We start from the raw sequence: 22,331 nt of genomic DNA, 5'->3' as shown, positions 1-22,331 counted from the left end.
TTTGATTCCCAGTCAGGATGCACGCCTGGGTTGCAGGCCAGGTCTCTGGTTGGGATTGTGAGTGAGGAAACTAATCAATGTTTCTCTCCCTCTCTTTCTCCATCCCTTCTCCTCTCTCTCTAAAAATATACATATGTATATGCATATATGTATACTTTCTATACACATATATGTATATATGTACACATATATAAAGTGTGTGTGTGTATAAAATCAATGAAAAGTCACTTGTGGCAGGAGCCCCCATTGAATGGAGAATTGTGAGGCAGCTCAGAAAGTTTAAGTGGCTTGTCCAAGGTCATTTGTCATTTGTGTAATATGTACTACCTCATGGTAGGCACCATGAAATATACAGAAATCAAAGAATTGGACCCTACTTTCTGAGAGCTTGAGATCTAGCAAAACATTAAAAATACCAAACTTTTAAAATTGTCCTTTCAACATTGATGGAGACCCTTAGTCTGGTGGATAAATTCATGCACGGGTCAGAGAAGCAGTTTCTCAAAGGACACACAAAATGACAGAAGACAGGTGCTAATTAAAGCAGAAGTCATCCTCCCATTTGTGCCCCATCCTTAGTGCCTAGGGAGACTCACCTCAGAGGCCCCAGTTCCGACCTATGTCCCATACACTGGACCAGCCTTCTCCCAAGTTCTGCTACATTACAGACCCTGAGAGATGCTCTTCTAGAAAAGGACTCCCTAACCTAGCATGTTTGCTGAGTGCTTTGTGTGTTAGCCTACGGTTCTCCAGGCGTATAGGTATTTTTCCCCATTGGCTTTGTCCACTGGGAAGGCCTGAGAACAGTGATACCCCATTAGCAACAAGCACACCGAGCTTTTTTTTAAAAAAAATGAGGTGGTATTCACATAACATAAAAATCAACATTTTAAAGCACACAATTCAGTGTATTTAGTACATTCACAATGTTTTGTAACCAGTATCTCCAGCTCTAAAGCATTTTTACCAGAAGAAAATTCTGTATCCATTAAAAGCAGTCACTCCCCATTTCCCCACCCCGGCCCCTGACAACCACTTACACGTTTTCCGCCCCTGAGGACTTATCCATTCTAGGTATTTTATGTAAATGGGATCTATGGTCATTTGTGTCTGACTTCTTTCACTTAGCATAATGTTTTCAAGGTTCATTCGTGTGGTAGCATGTATTAGTATTTCATTCTTAATTTTTTGTTATTTTTTGTTTATTTTAGAGAGAAGGGAGAGAGAGAGAGAGAAAAAAAACTCATCAACTTGTTCTTCTACTTATTTATGCATTCATTGGTTGTTTCTCGTAGGTGCCCTGACTGGGGATCGAACTCACTACCATGACGTTTCAGGACAATGCTCTAACCTACTGAGTTACCCCACCAGGGCTATTTCATTCCTTTTATGGCTGAATAATATTCCATTGGATGGATACATGACATTTTGTTTATCGACTATGTTGATTTTTTAAGGTTGTAAGAAGCAAAGAAACCTGCCTACCTTTGTTTAATGATTCGGCACCCTCCCTGTGGCGACCCTTGTTAACATCTTACAGAAGAGCTCTCTGGGAAGCACTGCCCAAGTTACTGACAGTCACGGTGGTCAGGCTGAAGGGAGGAGGGACCCCTTAATGGTAAAGTGCATGTAATAGCTCCCCACAAGGGGTTCACTGTTTGCTTATTCTTTCAAGTCTGTGCTTTAATTTTTTTTTAATTTTATTTATTTTTAGACAGAGGGGAAGTGAGGGAAAGAGAGGGAAACATCAAAGTGTGGTTACCTCTCGCGCGCCCCCTACTGGGGAACCTGGCCGGCAACCCAGGCATGTGTCCTGATCTGGGAATCAGACCTGTGACCCTTTGGTTTTCAGGCAGGTGCTCAATCCAATGAGCCACACCAGCCAGGGCTGTACCTTAATTTTTAAAAACCATACCAGCTGTTTCATTTTCTCCTTGGAAGACCCAACAGGAAAGTTTAATACCCTCTTCCCATTTTCTTTACCCAGTTTCTATCTGTTTGCCAGTCCTCCTGTGGTAAATGCCGTTGGTGACATCCCTTTAGAGGGTTGGCACCCCATTTTCCTTGTGTTGGCTGCTAATGGCTCACAGCTTCACCCTTCTCCGGAGAACTGTCCTCAGTCCACATAGTTCATGTTTCACGCAGAAATGCCTGGCAAATTATGCTGCTCCGTTTCCCACCTCCCAGTGGCCTACAGCCCATAAATCTCCCTTGCTTTTGAGGGGGCTAAACCTTATGGTGCATTATATGTTCCAGAGCTTACTGTAGGATCAGGCTGAGGCAACAGTTAGATCAGAGGTGTCAAACTCATTTTCACTGGGGGCCACATCAGCCTCCCGGTTGTCTTCAAAGGGCCGAATGTAATTTCAGGACTGTATAATGTAACTATTCCTTAACAGTTAAGCAAGAGCTTGGCACTGCCACCGGGTAGAAACAAGATGCCGGGCCACATAAAACAAGGTGGAGGGCCGGATTCGGCCTTGGGCCTTGTGTTAGCCACCTGTGACTTAGATGGAGCCACATCTTTGCTTGGCTTCTTCCCCTGCTCTATCCTGCTCCCCTCTGCTCTAAATCATTTGCACTGGAATCCCTGTCTCAGGCTCTGTATCTAGGGAACCTAATCCAAGATATCCCTGTGGGCAGTGGTCCTGACTCCCAAGGGGATTTGCTGCTACTAGCAGCACCTGCACATCTCATCCAGGGCCCTGCAGACTGGACCTCCTCCAAGAAGCCATCCCGAGCCCTCACTCACTGGCAGGATGTTTGTTTAATAATAAGGAAATTGGATGCTTACTCTGGCCAGGCGCTGTGCTAACCCCTTTATGCGCATTAGCTCACCGAATCCTCTCAACAACCCAATTAAGTAAATACTATTCTATTCTTACAGATGGAGAAACTGAGGCTTGAAGAGGTACAGTGGCTTGCTCACACAGTAACAAAGTAATGGAAACTGATTTCAAACCCTTGTATTTAACCACTAGATTCTACCCTATACCATAGACAACATTAGAACATTTTTTATGGCTCTGTCTACCCTGCCCCAGACAGTGGAACTAAACATGGAGCCAAAAGCTTGGTGTTTTTTGTGTCTGCTGCTGACAGATTGCACCGAGCCCTTCCTCTTATCAAAAACCCTCCTCAAGTATCTTTGCCTCTCAGTCTGAGAAGTCCAAGTGGCCTTGGAGCCACCCCCTACCCCTCCAGCATGTCTTCCCTAGGAGGTGGGGTGAAGCCCTTTACTTCTGAGCTCCTTAGGGTGTGTTGTTTTCCTTGAGCCCCCACCGAAGCTGTGGCTGTAGGCATCCCGCTTCCCACTCCACTGCAGAGAAGGGATCTGCATTGACGAGAACAGCAGCAGTGGGAGGCAGCTAGCTCATCACTTCCCTGGAGGCCTCCTGGGCTCACAGAAGTAAGCACGGGCACTGAAGTGTGGGAAGGAGGATGAGCCCTGAGCCAAATGACAAAGGGGAATGAGTCCAGTGGGAGAAGACTGAGGGAAGCAGAGAAATTTGAGGAAGGTGGTGAGATAGTAGAAGCAGAGTAGGGGACTGCGCATTCATTCATTCAACAAACTGTTTTAACCACCTACAATGTCCTAGGCACTGTTCTAGTAGACAAAACAAAGACCCTGCTTTAATGTGGCAGCATGGGAATAACAACAATAAACAGAATCATAATATGTTGAACAAAAAAACTTTGTGGCCAGAAGCTTTTGTAAAAGAAAGGGTTTATTGAGCCATATGCTAGCCATAAAAAGGACCACATCCGGGAACATACACAGTCTAAACTACCAGTAGCAGGGCTAGATGGAGAAGAACATGCCCTCAGTCCTGAGCTGGGGGTGGAAGATCCTTTATACGACGGGTTTGAGGAAGAAAGATATAAGTTGTTCTGAAAGAACTGACACTGGCTATATTTAAAGAGGGGTTCTGGATTGGTTTGGGGCAACAAGCCAAAGAGGTCATGCATGAACTGGATGACATGGCGGCTTGTGGTTCACTAGTTTTTTAGATAGCCCCCAAGTTGATTGCAAGTTGTAGCATACGTTTGGGAATGCGCATGCTCCTTTGTTGGTTTTGGCCTGTGGCTCTGTTAACTGACTAACCTGTTTCCTCTCTCCTCCCACCCTCTGACCCACAATAAGTTAATTCAGGATAACTCAGCATTTTTCTCTTGTCAAACGGTTACTATGTTCAGCATTTACTATGGAATCAAGCATGTATTTTACCCTCACAACAATCTCAGCATTTGATACTACTATTAACCCATTTTTACAGATGGTGACAGGGAGACTCAGAGTAACATACAGATAAAGTTTAGGTTCTGCTTGCCTCTCCCCATTCCTAGCAGTCTCTGCCCCACGGTGTGTTCCCTTCCAGTCCTGTTCCTACACATACTATGTGTCTATGTACATTATTTTTGACATGAGTGGCTTCCCATACAAGGGGTTCTATAGCGTGCTTCTTCTCCCTTAACAAAATGTCTTGAACACCGTTTCCTATTGTACATAAAGTTCTACCTGGTTCTAACTGCTGCACAGTATTCCATTACATGGATGTGCCTAGTTTGTTTCTCCAGTACCCTAAAGAGTGTTTCCAATTTCCTGCTATTGCAAACAATGCTGCCGTTCAAAACTTATCAAAAAGCTCCGTAAATCCTCTTTCCATTGCAGAGTTCGAAAGTTTCTTCCGGAAGGATCCCTGTGCTGAAAACCCCGAAAACAGTACTATCTGCTAATCCAACCGTAGCCGCTTACTTTCCGGCAACACCTAGGATTCTCCCTTCCCCACCTCCCTCCCAGGATTTTTTTCCTCCGGATTAAAGCAACTGCTTCAGATCCCGGCAGGGCGGTTAAACCCAAACCCAGCAAGCTGGAGTCCCAGAAAACAAGCTTATGTCTTTAAGACGCATCGGTGCCTCTGGGAGTTGTAGTTTTGCTGGCCAATGGAGTCTCCTTCCCGCTTCACCTGCTTTCGCGATCTGGAGACTGACCGCTCTTTCAGAAAGCGCCGTCCTGACTGCATCCGTCCGCCCACGCTACAGCGGGGAGCTGTCTTCTCCCGAGAGGACACGCCAGGGCAGGCGGAGGGGAGAAACTACATTTCCCAGGGTGCGCCGTAGCGGGCCGCGCAGCGCCGCATTCCAGCGCCCGCGGAGCCCGGCGCGGGCGGCGGCAGGTACGTGGGCCCGCGCGTCTTCGCTTTCCTGTCCTCCGTACCTGGTCGGCATTTCCTGTCCCGTCCTCTCCCGGGGGCAGGACCGAGGCAGTTTCCGAGGACTCTGTTGGAGCCCTTGGGCGCCCAGCGGCTGTAGGAGGAAGGGGGAGTCGCCGGTCCTGCTACCCTCTTGCCTGGGTTTTTCAGTGGGAGTTCGGAACCCGGGAGCGCTGGGGACAGGCAGGGAACACGGGCTCCACGGGCTCCTCACCCGACAGGCAGGTGGGGCGCTGAATACCGGCGCTGACGATTTTGCTTTGAGGCCGATTTTCCTGCCCCAGGGTGCCCACGGGGGTCTTGTCACTACGCACAAATCTCAATTACACTAGATGCCCCACCTTTATCCGCGGTTTTCCTTCCCGCGGTTTCAATTACTTGAGGTCTTCAATCTGATATATTAAATGGAAATTTCAGAAATAAACAATGCGTGTTTTAAAATTGTTTGAGGTTCTGAGTAGACTGATGAAATCTCCCCGGACCTGCTCCCTCCTGCCTGGGGCGTAATCACCCTTTTGTCCCACCTATCCAGGCTGTCACTTGATTCGTCACTTAGTAGCCTCCTCGGTTATCAGATCCACTGTCAGGTATCTCAGTTCAAGTAGTGTTTATTGTACTTGATATTGGCCCCAAAACGCAAGAGTAGTGACGCTGGGGATTCAGATATGGCAAAGAGTAGCCAGCCGTGAAGTGCTTCCTTGAAATGAGAAGATGAAAGTTCTGGATTTCATAAGGAAAGAAAAAAATCATATGCTGAGGCTGCTAACATCTAGGATAAGAACAAATCTATCAGTGAAATTGTGAAAAAGGAAAAAAAAATCCGTGCTAGTTTTGCTGTTGCACTTTAAACTGCAAAAGTTACAGCCACGGTGCATGAGGAGTGATAAGTGCTTAGTTAAGATGGAAAATGCGTTAAATGTGTGGGTAGAAGATATGAACAGAAAATGTGTTCTGATTGATGGCCATGTGTTGAGCCAGAAAGCTTTGAGCCTATATGAAGATTTCGGCAAGGGGTCCCCTGAAAACAGCAACACCAGGCCACTTACTGCAGGTAAGGTGGCAGAGTGGACAGATTGGTAAAGGAGAAGGGATACCGCCCGAAACAAATTTTCATAGGTAGATATGGTTGTTATTATTAATGTCATCCCACTTCATTGCCACCTGTATGGAGCCCTTTACATATATTTACTCCTTTCTTTCTTTTTTTCAGTCCTACGCAGTAGGTTCAGAGTAGTAGTTAAAAGAATGGACTCTGGAACAAAAGTGTCTGGGTTCAGATTTGGCTCTGCTTCTTGCTAGCTGTGTGACCTTGGACATGTGACTTAATCTCTGTGCCTCAGTTTCATCTAAAAAAAAACTAAAAAAATTCTCACCCAAGGATATGTTTATTGATTTTAGACAGAAGAAGCGGGGGGAGGGAGAGAGGGAAAGAGAAAGAGAGAGGGAGAGAAAGAAACATTGATATGAGAGAAGAAAGATTGATCGGTTGCCTCCCATATGCATGCCAACTGGGGATCGAACCCACGACCTAGGTATGTGCCCTGATAGGGAATCTAACCTGCAACCTTTTGGTGTGTGGGATGTGGTTCCAACCAACTGAGCCACCTGGCCAGGGCTGTGCCTCAGTTTCTTCATCATGTATTCTTTAGGGTAAAGATAGTAGTTCTTACACATTAACTTAGAGGTTCGTACGGTGATTTTTCCTTTGAAGGTGCCAAAGGGGGATAATATTATACTCCCCGTGTTGGTTCAGGTTCTTGGAGAAGCTGAGACCAAGATAGGATTAGATTTATTGGGAGAGGGAAAAAGAGGAAGGAGCTGGAGGAAACAGAGAAAATTGGCAGTCTGCTTGCTCCCTGGGAAGGAATGCCACAAGGAGGGAGGGATGGGTAGGGAGGGTCTCACACTGCAGTGAGGTTGTGAGATGGTTTCTGTTGGGTGCGTGGGGAGTCCTGGAGCTAAGATTGCCTGGCAGAGGATCCCCAGGCATTGCTGGAATGGCTCTGTCTTCGTGTTCCTGCTGTGCTGAGTCATTGGTGGAGAGCATTTGGTGGGAAACTCGGCCTCGCTGTGAACAAGCTGGGAGCATGGGTCAATTGTACTTCCTGGCTCAGGAGGCCCGAGAGGGTTAGGGGTGCCAAAGGTCACACAGTAAGGTGGTGGCCAGGCTGGACTCCCTCTCTGCCTCTTTACTGGGAAGGCCCTCTGGGCATCCTGGGGAATGCCTTTGCCCTCAGGTGTCTGACCAAGATCTCTAGCTCAGATTTCCCCTCTGGATTTCCCTCCTGGGCTGAGCAGGGAACAGAGCAGTTTCTGTTAGTGGTGGAGGCTTTCCCTGAAAGCTCGTGGTAGCGTGGGTGTTGCTAAGTGGTGGTGCCTGTCAACCTTAACCACAGGATCAGTGGCAGAGGAGTCTGGCCTAGGAAGAAACTTGCTGTGGTTCAGGTTTCCTGATGGCTTTGGCTGGCGCATGGACAAGACGTGTATTCTGGGCACCTCTACGAAGGCAGGCAGCCAGCTCCACCATCTCTCTGACACTGAGCTTTGGGGGCTAGAGGGAAGAGGTGGGGGTGGGCCACTTTGCAGGACAGCAGCTGGGACTTTGCCAGAGGTAGATGTCAGGGCACTCCCGGGGACTTGCCTGCAGAGGTGTTGGGCGGGGACGCTCTGGAGTCAGATTGGTTTTCCATCTGGCAGGAGAGAAGTGTTGGGGAAGACAGGAAGGGGTACAGCCATTGCTTTGGCCTCCTCTTCCCCTCACTTGCTCAGAATGCCCTGGAGAAAGGTGACTGGCAGGTGGGGCTGCAGCCTCTTTCAGGCTTGGAGCCTTGGGGAGGGGAGATCCCCTCTGAGGTCCCCGGAGTGGGTGCTGTTGGCACCCTGGCTGGATCCCTTGAACAGGCTGGTACACCCCTCCCACAGCTGCCCCATTCTCCAGGGAATTCCCTTCAGCCTCACCAGCCTGGGAGGTTAGGCCTTCCCTTCTCCCAGATCACAGCCAATGACTGAGTGATAAGGGGCTGGTGGTACAGAAAGGGCAGCCCCTTTAAGGTGGGACCCACTGACTACCCCACCCTGCTCATTTTACTTCCTCTCTGGAGGAAATCACATGCACCCAGAACGAGAAAGTCAAAGATATACTTACCACATGTATAGCTTCCCACAGCGAGGTACCCACCTGGAGAGATGAAGTCTTCTGTTCGCACTGCATTTGCACGTGATGTTTACAGCAGCTCTGTTCTTGGCTGTAAAGGCCTAGAAACAGCCCAGTGTCCGTCAGGGCGTGGTTGGAGAAACAGACTGTGGAAGGTCCATGCAATGGAATACTGCTTGGCAAAAAAAAAAAAAAAAAGAAAGAAAAAGAAAAGAAGGAAAGAAAGAGAAAAGAAAGAACTACTGATATGCACAGCCAACTTGGATGAATCTTAGAGGCATTATGTTGCGTGAAAGAAGCCAATCTCAGAAGATTACAGTCCTACTCGAGCTGAGGGGAGCTGATCAGTGGTTGTCAGGGGTGAGGGATGCAGGAAGGCGTGACTGTAAAGGGGTAGCATATAGGAGTTTTTTGGGGTGCAGATGGTGGTGACCACAAGAATCTATGCATGTGTTAAATTTCATAAAACTATATACCAAAAAATCAATTTTAGGGTATGACAATTCATGTACAGCCCTATCTCTGCCTCAGGAAGCCCCTCAATTTTGTCCAGAATGGAGCAGCCCAAAGGTGTTGATTGGACGGTTATCATCCTTACATGCCAATACGAGGACAGCGTCGAGGTCTTCCAGAGAGGTAGGGGATCCTCCCTCCCCACTCAGCCCTAATGTCGAGCTCCCACCACACCCCTATAGCTGCAGGAGTCGGGCAGTCCTGGGTTCAAACCCAGATGATGCTTCTTCCTAGCCTTGTGACCCTTAGTATACAGACACATCATGTCACTTCATTGAGACTTGGTTTTCTCATCTGTAAAATGGGAATAATTGTTTAATTGTAAAATGGGAATAATATTTACCTCACAGAGTTCGGTAAAGCTCTAATGAACTACTACATGAAAAGCTACTGAGTCAAAGAAGATAAAATAATAATGATCAGTAGGTTGGCTTTAGGTGCTTGGGACCAGGGCTGGGAGGCTGGGAGGCTGGGGGCAGGTCCCAGCGATGTTCTGACCACAGAGCTGGAGGTGCGCCAGAAACGAGAGCAGATCCCTGCCGGGACATTGGTACTGGCCGTGGAGGACCCCGAGACTCGTGTGGGCAGTGGAGGAGCCACCCTCAATGCCCTGCTGGTGGCTGCTGAGCACCTGAGTGCCCGGGCAGGCTTCACTGTGAGTGCTCATGCTGTTCCTTTGGTACCTGAGTGGATTTGTGTTGGAGTCTCTCCCCAGGCAAGAGGGTGCCATCCTTGGGTGCCTTCTGCCCAGGCCTCTGTCAACAGGGCTTTTCCACTCTTGACAGGTGGTCACATCTGATGTTCTGCACTTGGCCTGGATCCTCATCCTGCACACAGTTAGTAAAACGCTGGGCAAGGTGCCGTATAGAAGGCCGGCACCATCGATCCTCGGGGCTGGGCAGCACTTACGGGGCTTGTTTGCAAGGTGTTCATTGGGCAGATCCAGGAGAATCAGAATCAGAATTGATCCCGCTGTCCAAAAATAGGGAACTGGCTAAATATAAACAGCATATCCTCCTGGCGGAATATCAGGAAGCGATTAATAGGCCCATCTAATTCTGTGTATTGCCCGGAAAGAGACTTAGCAGCTCTGTGACTTGGACAAGTTGCCTGGCCCTTTCTAGGCCTCGGTTTCCGCACCTGTAAACACCCAGTGCCTGCTCCCTGTGGATATGCTGAGATGCTCCATTAAATGCTTAAGACGGGGCCTGGCTTTATATAGTTCCCAGTTTTATTTCCCCAGTTTTATGTGGGCATGGTTACCTTCCATTGTCTCTACCTTTTCAGAATCTAATTTTTGTAAAAAAAAATATTAAAGAATATATGAATACAAATCTAAAAGGATACACCTTAGAATAAGGGGAATGGTTATTATTCCTGAGGGATTATTGTTCTTTTTGCATCTCTGCATTTTCTAACTATTTACTATAATCATGTAATTGAAAAAAATTACACAAGGAAACACTTTTTAAAAGTCCTCTAGCTTGATGACTTCCAGCCTTGCACAGCCCACGGGGTGTCCCCAGGCTCTCTGTCCCAAGGACTCTTTCACCTGTCCCTGCTTCCCCCCGAGGGCCGAGACTTCCCCTTTGATGACTGTGGCCGGGCCTTCAGCTGCCTCCCTGTGGAGAACCCCCAGGCCCCCGTGGAGGCTGTGGTCTGCAACCTGGACCACTTGCTAGACATCATGAGCTATCAGGTGAGGCCAGCAGTGCCTTGGGGCCTTGTCCCTCGCTCACAGCACTGCCAACTATAGTCCGTCCTGGGTCAGACGGGATGCCAGGAAGAACAGCTTTGGGGTTTGCCTAGACTTAGAGCTTTAGGAAATTAGTGTTGGCAAAACTGGGGGGAGGTGTGGCCCCGGGAGGTGGGCAGGAGGGTCTGGGGAGACCCCTGTTACCTCAGCAGCCAGAGTCTCCCTAGGGCACGGGGATAGGCTCTTGAGGCTGGGCTGTGTGGCAGCAGAGGAAGGGCTGGGCTCGGCCACCAGGTGCACTCTCTCTCCCACAGCTGGGCCCAGGCTCCCCACCAGGTGTGTGGGTCTGCAGCACAGACATGCTGCTGTCTGTTCCTCCCAACCCAGGTGAGCCTAAGAAGACTTGGGACCACCTCCCTGGCCATAGCTGGAGGAGGGCTGTGCTTTTCCTGGGTCACCATTTCTGGGCCTGGCCCACTGCCATGTTCAGAAGGGAAGCTCTAGGGTGTGGAGGGTGAACTCCAGACCTGGAGGCAGGGCTTCCCCTGCGGGCCTCAGTCTCCCACACTGAGAATGGAGACACCAGTCCTGCCCCTTTTGCCCCACAGGGCTGGGGTAGACCTTTGGTACAGGAGGCATTGTCATTCTCCCAGAGGAATGTCTACGTGGCTTGGAAACCATATTTGCCTTTTAGAGGTGCCCAGATGCCCCTCCCGTGAGCTCTTGTTTTTATCTGGCTAGGGACTCTCTGGCTAGGGACTCCCTGCCTTGGGCTCAGGCTCCAGGAAGCCTCCTGACTGCCCCACCCACAGGGATCAGCTGGGATGGCTTCCGGGGAGCCAGAGTGATCGCCTTTCCAGGGAGCACGGCCTATGCCCGGAACCATGGTGTCTACCTCACTGACCCCCAGGTAGTGCCCCTGGGGCAGGGGAGTGGGCAGCTGAGCCGGCCTGGCGTGGCCTCCAGGCCCTGTGCTCTGGGCAGCCTCTTGCCCTGGACTTTCTGGTAGTCTGGATTTGGAGGAGTTTCCTCCGTGGCAACAATGCTTGTGCTCACTTAGTCTTTTGCCAAACTTGAATTACACATGGCCCTGTGCCAGACTCTGAGCTCGGGCTGCGGCTGTGAAGACATGCAAAGCCTTCTGCTGTCGGGGTGGGACAGGCTCCCTGGGAGTGTGTGGGCACCTGTCACACGTGCATCCTGGGCTTTCATTTGAGAACGCCCTTGCTGTGTCTCCGTTCCTGATCGTCCCCTGCTCCCTTCCCTGACTGTTTTCTCCCCCGACACAGGGCTTCGTTTTGGACATTTACTATCAGGGCACCGAGGCGGAGATACAACGTTGCGCCAGGCCTGATGGGCAGGTGCCGCTGGTATGGCTTTGGGGGCCCCAGGGAAAGAGACGGTTTGCCTTCCTGTTCAGGGCAGAGCCCCGTTCCTTCTAGAAGACTCCAGGGCAGGATGGAACCGGAATCTGTGGTGCAGGACCAGGTGGAGGCAGAATCTGAGGAAAGGGTCTTGTCCTGAGCTGGAAGAGCTAGAACCAGAACGTGAGCAAGTGCAGGAATGCAGTTGGGAGGCAGTCTGGAACCCGACTTGGGGATCGTTCTAGAATGAAGGACAAGGATAAGAGTGGTGGTTAAGGGTTTAGGGACCAGCCCACGGGGATGATGGAGAACTGGGTTTTAGAGGAGGCCTTAAGATTGGAGGGGGCTCCAGAAGGTGCCTTTTCGGGGGACTCGCCCTCCGGTAGGCCTGGAATCCAGATGCTGGACTGGCCCAGAAGATGAAGGACCTTGCCTGGTAGGGCAGCCAGCCTGGCCTGGCCCATCTTCGTGTGTCTTTCCCAACTCAGGCCCAAGCCTGGCCCCAGGGTCCCCTGGCCTGATCCTCATGGGGGCTCCTCCAGGTCTCCGGGGTCGTTTTTTTCTCTGTGGAGACTGCTGAGCACCTCCTTGCCACCCATGTGAGTTCGCCCCTGGACGCCTGTACCTACATGGGCTTGGACTCTGGAGCCCGGCCTGTCCAGGTGACTGGGGGTGGGGGCTGTGGGACCTGGCCTGGGGGAGAGGCCCTGACACTGGCAACCTGGCTGTGTGACCTCAGGCTAGCTCCTTCCCCTCTCAGGGTCGGCGTCTCCAGGGATGGGACTGCCGCAGTTCTCCTAGGAACCCCTAATAGCTGTGCTTCCTACCCTTGTCCCAGCTGTCTCTATTTTTCGACATTCTGCTGTGCATGGCCCGGAACGTGAGCAGAGAGAACTTCCTGGTGGGACGGCCCCCAGAGATGGGGCAAGGTGACGCAGATGTCGCAGGCTATCTTCAGGGTGCCCGGGCTGAGCTGTGGAGGCAGCTTCGTGATCAGCCCCTCACAATGGGTGGGTGCTGCCTGTCAGATCTCTGGGGTGGGGAGACCACAGGAGTGAGGACCTGCAGAATGAGGCTGCCTCCTTCCTGGTCCCCGGGCTCCTGGACCAGGCAGGCCCGGTGCATGTACCAGACAGTTCCCCTCTCCCAACCCAGAGCCTTGACATTGCCTGCCCCCCCCCCCCCCCCCCCCCCCGCAGAGGCAACTCTCTTCCTTTTGTCTCATTCCTGTGCTCCAGTCCCAGTCTTTCCATTTTCTAGCTGTGTGGCTTTGGGCAGGTTGCGCAACCTCTCTGGATTTTAGCTTTCCCATTGGGCACTATGGGTTCATTGCCGTGCCTGCCCTCCCAGGCCTGATGCCTGCAGGCCTGGCATCAGAGCAGCTGCAGGCATAGGAATCCCCTGAACCGAGCTGTATCTTTACAGCATATATCCCTGACGGCAGCTACAGCTACATGACCAACTCGGCCAGTGAGTTCCTGCATAGCCTCACGTTCCCTGGGGCTCCTAGGGCCCAGGTTGTACACTCCCAAGTAGAGGTAAGACCTGCCTGGAGGTAAGACCGGCTGAGGTGCCTTAGGACAGGCGGGGCAGGCGCTCCTAGGAAGGAAAGGACTGGACCATGCTTGGAACAGATTACTATGAATACGGTGGTGTTATCCCTGTCTGACATGAGGCAGTGGAGGCTCAGATAGGTTAAGTAACTTGCCTGAGACCACAGAGCCAGTAAGTGGCCAAGTCAGGATTCTACATACAGGCCTGCCTGATTGAGAAGCTAGAGAAGACCCTACACCCTTTCCTTGGGGTCTGCTTGGGGAGACACATGCATTTGAGGTGACAGGCCTGGGTCAGTGCCAAGGTGCTAAGGAAGGGGGCAGATAGAGCTCAGAGGTGGCCCTCAGAGTGGTGGGGGTTCCTGGACTGGGGGGAGAGGTTTCCTGGGGGAGCTGTCATCTGGTGGGACCTCCATTACTGAGTTCAGATTTGCTCTAGAGCAGGGGTATCAAACTCATTTTCACCGGGGGCCACATCAGCCTCACGGTTGCCTTCAAAGGGACGAAATAATTTTTGGACTGTATAAATGTAACTACTCCTTAACCGTTAAGGAGTTGAAATTACATTTGGCCCTTTGAAGGCAACCACAAGGCTGACGTGGCCCCGGTGAAAATGAGTTCGACACCCCTGCTCTAGAGGGTTGCAGGGAGGGCGGAGAGCATGCTGGTGGGGGAACAGCGTGAACAGGGCGAGGTGGGAGCCGCCGAGGCTGGGTCCAGGGCATGTGTAGAGAGGGATGTGGCTCCTGATGGGTGTGGGCCAGGACCTTGGCTGTGGGGGAGGGTTGGGGTAGCCCCTAGCCCTGGGCCCTCACGTGCTTCTCCCTGGCTTCACAGGAGCCGCAGCTCCTGGCGGCTGGGAGCTCCGTGATCAGCTGTCTGCTGGAGGGCCCTGTCCGGCTAGGTCCTGGGAGTGTCTTGCAGCACTGCCATCTCCGGGTAAGGCCTGAGAACAGGGGCAGAGGGAGGGCAAGACTGTGGGGGCCAGGTCCTGTGTGTGTTGGGGGGCTGCCTGGAGCTGCGCTGCCCACTCAGGATGCCTGCCCTCTCTCTTGCCAGGGCCCCATTCATATCGGCACTGGTTGCTTCCTGAGTGGCCTGGACATGGCTCATTCTGAGGCGCTACATGGAGTGGAGCTGCATGACCTGGTCCTGCAGGGGCACCACATGCGGCTGCACGGCACCCCTGTCCGTGCCTTCACCCTAGTTGGCTGTCTGGACAGCTGGGAAGTAGGTGCCACCCCCTGTGCTCCCTCACCCCAACTTCAGGCTTTGGGGAGTCCTGGGGTCCCAGCCCAGCTCCCAGTCCATGGTAGGGCTTGCTGATCACTGGCCCGAGGAATAGGCTGTACCCAGTAAGTATCACCGTGTCTTTATCTGCCCCTCATCTGCTCTGGCAGGCAGTCTGAGCGGGAAATTTTAACCGTACTTTACAGGCCGGAGACAGGTTCAGAGAGGGAGGTGAGCAGCCTTGGCGGCGGAGCCAGTTATAGTGGATTGGGCCTAAGCCTGGGATTCTGCACCAGGTTCCAGGCACCTGGCCTGGAGTGCTGAGGCTCCAGGGCTTGCTACCATATTTCAGAACTTGCTCTCGTATGTGCAAGTCTGTCCTCCTGTCCCCTCTTGAGCAGCCCCCAGCCCTCTGGCCTTAAGTGTCTCTGGCCCCTTCCTGTGGCCTCTGAAGCCCTGACTGCTTCCTCTTCTTTTCCCAGAGGCAGGGGACAGGAACGTATCTCAACATGTCCTGGAGTGAATTCTTCCAGAAGACAGGCATTCGGTGAGACGGATGGCCTCCATGGGCCTCGGCAACCAGGGCGGCTGCTTCTTCAAGGCTCTTCCCTGCCTCTGCCCCAGAGCAGCCCCTACCCTCCCAGCAGCCCAGGAAACTGGGGTAGTTTTGGGCAGCCTGATCCTCCCCAGCACCTTCCCCCTGGACAACTCTAATCCCTGGCTGTGCTCAGGTTTTGGGATTTTGTTCAAGGAGGCAGCGTGGTTCCTCTCTCCCTAAACTACCTGCTTGTGTCACCTCGAAGAATTTTTCCTGCCCTTGGTGAATTAGCCAGCCCCCAGTTTGCAGGTGGTCAGGGCTTGGTAAGGAAGCAGGAGCCGTGCTTCCATCCTGCTAATGTGCCTTCTCCCCATGCCAGAAACTGGGACCTGTGGGACCCAGACATGCCCCCCACAGAGCGTTGCCTTCCCAGTGCCCGCCTTTTTCCTGTGCTCCACCCCTCAAGGGCCCTGGGGCCCCGGGACCTGCTGTGGATGCTAGACCCCCAGGAGGATGGGGGTGAGGCCCTGTGGGCCTGGAGGGCCTCCTGGCGTCTGTCCTGGGAGCAGCTGCAGCCGTGTCTGGACCGGGCTGCCACACTGGCCTCCCGCCGGGACCTGTTCTTCCGCCAGGCCCTGCATAAGGCACGCAACGTGCTAGAGGCCCAGCAGGATGTCAGCCTGCGCCCGCTAATCTGGGCTGCTGTCCGTGAGGGCTGTCCTGGGCCCCTGCTGGCCACGCTGGACCAGGGTGAGTATTCTGGATCTCTGTGCTGGGAAGTCAGACCTAGCATCACCTGCTCTGAATTGATGACCTGAGGGTGCTAGGGAGCCATGAGACTTCAAGGCACGGAAGAGACACAGTGGAGTTTGCTTTTAGGTTTCTGGGAAGCTTCATCATTATCAGTGGGGAGTTTTGGGTGAAAGGCAGGCCTGGTCCTGAGCCTCTGAGTCCTATGCGCACCAGCAGTACTGGGTGCCGAGACGTAGGTGCCAGAGCCCCAGGTGCCAGAACCCCGCGGGGATGTGGCCAGCTCCACCTGAGGGCTCAGGCACACCAGCTGGGGCTCAGGCAGCACCTCATTAATGGTCCCAGTGACTGTGGAAAATGATCCCTATGGAAGTTGTTCTCCTACAGCCACACAGCTAGTTGGGCGTAGGACTCAGACTGAACCCAGGTGGTCTGACCCCTGAGTCTGAGATCTTAACCACTCTGGGCATCCTGGGTGGGGGTGAAGAGGCACAGCTGGGCTGTGCTGGGGCTGCAGGATGAGCAGAGAAGTGGGGCGTGCATTAGCAGGTAAGGATGCATCTTGGGCAAAAGTGAAGGCGTGTGAGGGATCTGGAGTGTCTGGGGACTGTTGCATAGCCTCTTGGGGAACAGGGCATTGGGGGCAGGCCCCATGCCCAACCACCCTTGGCTTCTGGTCCCTCAGTTGCAGCTGGCGCAGGAGACCCAGGCGTGGCGGCCCGGGCACTGGCCTGTGTGGCAGATGTACTGGGCTGCATGGCAGAAGGACAAGGCGGCTTACGGAGTGGGCCGGCTGCCAATCCCGAGTGGATTCGGCCCCTCTCGTACCTGGAGTGTGGAGACCTGGCTGGGGGTGTGAAGGCACTCGCCCAGGAGCGGGACAAGTGGCTGAGCAGGTGGGTGGTAATGATGCCAGACTCCTGGAGAAGCCTGTGGTCATCCTCGTAGGTGGAAACCCAGGGAGAGGTGGGATGGGATGACCTCGGGTCACCCAGGGTAGGCAGGTCCCCAAACCCAGGCAGTCTGCCTCCAGCCTGGGGCTCCCTGCCAACACCCCTTCTTTCCCTCTGGGCAGACCAGCCTTGCTAGTGCGAGCTGCTCGCCACTACGAGGGGGCCCAGCAGATCCTGATCCGCCAAGCTGTGATGTCAGCCCAGCACTTTGTCTCCACACAGCCGGTGGAGCTGCCGGCACCTGGGAAGTGGGTGGTGGCTGAGTGCCCGGCTCGTGTGGATTTCTCTGGTGAGCCCCTTGGAGAGGGGTGAGGGTAGCCAGCCCAGAGCTGGGCTCTTAGCCCCTATGACCAGCTGGGGCTTGTCAACTGCTGCAGGAGGATGGAGCGACACACCACCCCTCGCCTATGAGCTTGGTGGGGCAGTGCTGGGCCTGGCTGTGCGGGTGGATGGCCGCCGGCCCATTGGGGCCAGGGCTTGCCGCATCTCGGAGCCCGAGCTGTGGCTGGCAGCGGGGCCTCGGCAGGGTGAGATGGCCATGAAGATCGTGTGCCGGAGCCTGGAGGACCTGCAGGACTACTGCCAGCCCCATGCTCCAGGTCAGGGCACCCAGGACATCTGCCAGTAGGGATGGCACACATAGCTAGCTGGGAGGTAGGGGCAGAACCCTGGAGATCCTACTGGCCATGGGGGCCTGGCCTGAGGGTTACAGTCAGTCTGGTTGAGAAGCCCCAAGGTCTCCTTGCCCAGGAGCATGCAGGTGCAGGGGGTAGGGCTGGTACATTTGCCCATGTTGGGGAGCCCGGAGGTCTTTTTTGGCCTGGGGGTGGGGCCCACACTACTACTGGGCTTTTGTCCCCCAGATGAGCCCCATGCTGGGCTGGGAAGTAGTGGAGGTGAGGTGGTATGTTTCCTTCTGTCTTCGGAGACCAAATTCATTGCCGGGTGCTGATCCTTCTGCAGGGGCCCTGCTGAAGGCAGCCTTTATCTGTGCTGGGATCGTGCACGTCCACTCCAAGCTCTCGCTGAGGGAGCAGTTACTGAGCACATTTGGGGGTGGCTTCGAGCTGCATACCTGGTCTGAGCTGCCCCACGGCTCTGGCCTTGGTGAGTGGGCCCTGTATCCCTGCTGCCAACCACTCCACGCCCGCCCTCCAGCCTCGCCTTGCATCCTCCTTGCTGTCTCTGCTCCAGAGGGCATGGGTGGGGCAGGGCTGGGCTGGGTAGGGCTGTTTCATGCCTGACCCCCTCCTCCCTGCGGTGCAGGCACCAGCAGTATCTTGGCGGGCACTGCCCTGGCCGCCTTGCAGCGGGCGGCAGGCCAGATGGTGAGCACGGAGGCTCTGATCCACGCAGTGCTGCACCTGGAGCAGATGCTCACCACAGGTATGGGACTGGCCCTGGGGGGACGGCGGTCACAGTACTCTCCCAAGCGCTTCCCAGGGCTCCTTGGGCTTGCAGACAGCCACGTAACTGTGCTGCCCCTTCAGGTGCTCAGAGCTTCCTTACTATGACCTTTTCTGGTGGTTTTCAACTTGAAATATTTCTACCTCAAAGGAGCTAACATTTTAGCAGCACCTACTAAGTGTCAGATTGTGTGCTGTACTTTCCATGTGTTAGGTACCTATGTTTACATGTTTATTCCTCATGACTTTGTTGCCATCCAGGGCTGTCCCTTAGGGTAGAGCTGGGGAGAACTGGAGTCTGGAGTAGGGGACAGGATCTTCAGCCTGCCTTTCCAGCCAACTTGCCCCTTCCTTGGGCTATGGTCATTTGTGCCCACCTCCCCTTCCCGCCGGCTACATGGTGGGCACCACGGGCCCAGAACATGGCTGTGCTCACAGGGGAGTGTTACTAGCACCAGGCTTTTCCTTCCTCTCGTCACCATGGCCCCTTGGACTCCATGTACAACGGGGAGCAGCCAGTTCTGCCTGGCCTGACCTTAGGATGTTGTGTTCACCCCATGATGCCAGGCTTCATCCCCATTGTGATTCTGGGCAGGAAACTGTCACAAAGATGCGCAGGTGCTGACTGTGCTCTTTTCGGGTCACTTTGCAGTCTACCTCTCCTCCTTTCACTGTAGCGACTCACACCCCTTAGTAGGTAGTTACCAGCAAGAGGGGCAGATAGGGGGCCTTTCCACTTTTCTTCTGAGATGTGCCCTTCAAATCCTTCATTCGGTCAACAGACAGCTATTGAGTATCCTCTCAGTGTTGGGCGCTGGGGATAAAATGAGCGAAAACAGGGCCCTTGCTCTCAAAAGTAATATGGTCTATTGGGGACAGACAGTAGTCAATAACCACTGAAATGAATGTAGAATGACAAGCTGCGCTTGGTGCTTTGAAGGAGAGGGGTGCAATGCGGGAGCTGACATTTGGGGCCTGCTGTTAAACACCATGTTTTGGCTGTAAAGTTCCAGATGCCTCCTGCCATTTGCATTTTATATATACTTTAAACCACAGGTGGCAAACACAAGGCCCATGGGCCAAATCCAGCCCTCCACCTTGTTTTATCCGGCCTGGCACCTTGTTTCTACCCAGTGGCAGTGCCAAGCTCCTTGCCACTCGTTAAGGAGTAGTTACATTTGTACAGTCCTAGAATTACATTCAGCCCTTTGAAGGCAACTGTGAGGCTGATGTGGCCCCTGGTGAAAATGAGTTTGACACCCCTGCTTTAAACGCTTGTAGGCCCTCCACCAAACATTAAGGGTCTGTCCCAGAATGATCTCAAGCTTTATTTTTTACAGAACTGCAAGAGAAAAAGAGATCCATACCTTTCATTACTAAAGCAAGATATGAACGAGCTCTTTCATTTGGAAAGCGAGGCTGAAAGCTTATTTCCGGAAATGATAGGGTGCAGGGGTCAGTTAGGTTGCAGGAAAAGTCCTCTATCACCTCTTCTTGGGGAGAGGTGAGTGCAAGGTCTTACCCTTCAATGTGGTTTACCTCAGCTCCAACTACGTATGAGGTCTGCAATATAACTTGGCCTTGTGCACCCCAAGCTTGGTTCTGGAATGAAACCCTTTCTCTTGCTGCACTCCTGTTCCCAAGGACACTCATCCTGTTCCCAAGGATGGGGACAGAAGTTGAGGCAGCTCACTTGGCCCAGATGGAGTTGGGGGAAGCTATCTTTCCACAGTGGCCCCTGCCAGGGACGCAGGAGGCCAGGAGCCTGGGCTGAGAGAAGGAAGTTGGGTCAGATAGGCTCCAACAGTGATGGACCCTGGGCTCACAGGAGGTGGCTGGCAGGACCAAGTGGGTGGCCTAATGCCTGGTATCAAGGTGGGGCGCTCCCGGGCTCAGCTGCCACTGAAGGTTGAGGTGGAAGAGATCACTGTGCCTGAGGGCTTTGTCCAGACGCTCAATGACCACTTGCTCCTGGTGTACACTGGCAAGACCCGCCTGGCTCGCAACCTGCTGCAGGTGAGCCCCAACCCCAGAAGGAGGAAGGGAGGCAGAAGGCTCGGCAGGGCCCAGACCCTCATCGCACCCCTACTGCCCCATCTGCAGGATGTGCTGAGGAGCTGGTATGCCCGGCTGCCCGCTGTCGTGCAGAATGCTCACAGCCTAGTGAGGCACACAGAGGAGTGCATGGAAGCCTTCCACCAAGGTGAGGCGCTCCTTCCCTGAGGGGAGGGCACCAGGGGTGACTGCCTTGTCGCCCATGGGTCTGAGGCCAGGGGGCTTTGCAGGCTTGGCCCAGGCCCTAGGTGTTAGGCCCCCAGAGGCAGAAGCCTACTATCTGTCTTCCCTAGTGTCTCACTTAAATGGGAACCCTATCTCAGGGCAATATTTGCATCAAGGAGAAAGCCTCGAGCCCTAACAATCAAGAAGCAGGAAGAGGTTTGGCCCCATAGTCAGAGCTAAGCGGTTCCAAGTGAGTGGCCGCAGTTTACTGGACACTGCTGGGCACCATGTCAGCTGATCTGTGCACATTAGCCCTCAGACAACCCTGTGAGGTGGTCTTCATTACTCCTGTTTCCAGCCCCCCGTTAAGCAGTACCTCTTGGCACTTTGTCGTCAACAAACGGGCACTGACCGAATGTCCTGGCTCAGGCCCGCCACTCCCCTCTCTGCCCCAACCCCAGGAAACCTGCCTCTGCTGGGCCAGTGCCTGACCTTGTACTGGGAGCAGAAGAAGCTCATGGCTCCAGGCTGTGAGCCCCTGGTTGTGCGGCGAATGATGGATGTCCTGGCTCCCCACGTGCATGGCCAGAGCCTGGCCGGGGCAGGTGGCGGGGGCTTTCTCTACCTGTTGACTAAGGAGCCAAGGCAAAAGGAGGCTTTGGAGGCTGTGCTGGCCAAGACTGAGGTACCTGATGGTATTGGGTATGGGAGTCGGTGAGGGGCAAGAGCCTTCACCGTGGCCTACTGGCTAACCAGGGGCTTCAGCTGCAGCCTCTGGAAGGCCAAAGATTTGCCCAGACCCCTCTAAACACCTCTTGTCCTTTGCTCCCAGGGCCTCGGGAACTACAGCATCCACCTGGTAGAAGTGGACACCCAGGGCCTGAGCCTGCAGCTGTTGGGGAGTGAGACCTCAACCTAATACCCCTTCCCATGAGGCCTGTCCCTCTGCAAGAGAAAATTTGGAGCTACAGCAGCCTCTGCCCACCCTCTTCAGAGCACTCAGCCTCCTACTTCCCACCCACCTCTTTATGAATCTGCTCCCAAAGGAAGCTGACCTGAGTTTGGGCCCAGCCCCCTCTGAAGCCTGGTGCAAAGGAGACTCCACTTGGGAACAGGACTGTAACCTCCTGGTTGACAGTGGGCTAGGCTTGGCTTCTGCCCCATCTGGACAGAAGGTCCTAAGCTCAATGTCCCTTGTGGCCTTTACAAATCCCATGGCCCAGCTGGGGTCTTGACCGTTTCACTCTCCATGAGGGCCCTGGAAGAAGGGGATGACAGCCTGCTAAGAGCATCTGCTAAGAGCAGATGGCTGGGTGCCTTGGTAAGGTTGACCCTTTTGAGGCATTTCCTGTGTCCTTCCTTGGAGGCCAGCTTTTGCCTGAGCAGAGACTTCCTAGGTAACCTCCCAGGCTGACTACATTGGGGAGTGAAAGTAGGGGTGGGGTCCGTCCATACCCATGCCTGTGGTAGCGAGCCAGTGCAGTCTACAGCCAGTCACTGACAACTCAGACCTTACCCAGTAATGTGGACTGTGCCTGGGGACCCAGAGCCTGTGGGCAATAGGTTTTCAGGACCACGACCTTGGAATAAATTCAATCTGCCCTTCAAGGTTGTCCTCATAAAGCCGTTCTGTTTCTCCCAGGAGGAATTCTCACCTCCCTGGTACTGTGGGAAACTGCCCTGGGGATGATGCAGCTTCTGGTGCTGAGGACCCAAGAGCGGGGTAGGCTCCAGGATCGGA

At 53.5% G+C, this 22,331-nt stretch overlaps 1 protein-coding gene across 2 annotated transcripts; it reads left to right on the top strand.

The window, feature by feature from the left end:
* The first annotated feature begins 4,481 nt into the window (after positions 1 to 4,481).
* FCSK (fucose kinase) lies at positions 4,482 to 22,198 on the top strand. 2 transcript variants are annotated; one of them, XM_024556093.4, is made up of 24 exons: positions 4,486 to 5,177; positions 8,899 to 9,003; positions 9,384 to 9,535; positions 9,666 to 9,716; positions 10,454 to 10,579; positions 10,891 to 10,963; positions 11,389 to 11,486; positions 11,866 to 11,946; positions 12,483 to 12,602; positions 12,779 to 12,950; positions 13,366 to 13,478; positions 14,331 to 14,432; positions 14,553 to 14,723; positions 15,206 to 15,270; positions 15,641 to 16,011; positions 16,697 to 16,907; positions 17,087 to 17,253; positions 17,342 to 17,563; positions 17,928 to 18,071; positions 18,231 to 18,350; positions 20,199 to 20,386; positions 20,474 to 20,573; positions 21,052 to 21,275; positions 21,423 to 22,198. In XM_024556093.4, exons 1-24 carry the CDS (start codon positions 4,895 to 4,897, stop codon positions 21,507 to 21,509), a joined length of 3,546 nt encoding a protein of 1,181 aa, XP_024411861.3. In that variant the 5' UTR covers positions 4,486 to 4,894; the 3' UTR covers positions 21,510 to 22,198. The 2 variants fall into 2 exon arrangements, with proteins under 2 accessions (XP_053770737.1, XP_024411861.3); XM_053914762.2 differs by lacking the exon at positions 21,423 to 22,198 and having other exon boundaries at positions 4,482 to 5,177; positions 21,020 to 21,213.
* The last annotated feature ends 133 nt before the right edge of the window (positions 22,199 to 22,331 follow it).

The sequence above is a fragment of the Desmodus rotundus genome, chromosome 12 (genome assembly GCF_022682495.2).
Source record: "Desmodus rotundus isolate HL8 chromosome 12, HLdesRot8A.1, whole genome shotgun sequence".
Lineage (NCBI taxonomy): Eukaryota > Metazoa > Chordata > Mammalia > Chiroptera > Phyllostomidae > Desmodus > Desmodus rotundus.
The sequence above is the reverse complement of the archived record's forward strand: the minus strand, read 5'-3'. Positions and strand labels throughout refer to the sequence as shown.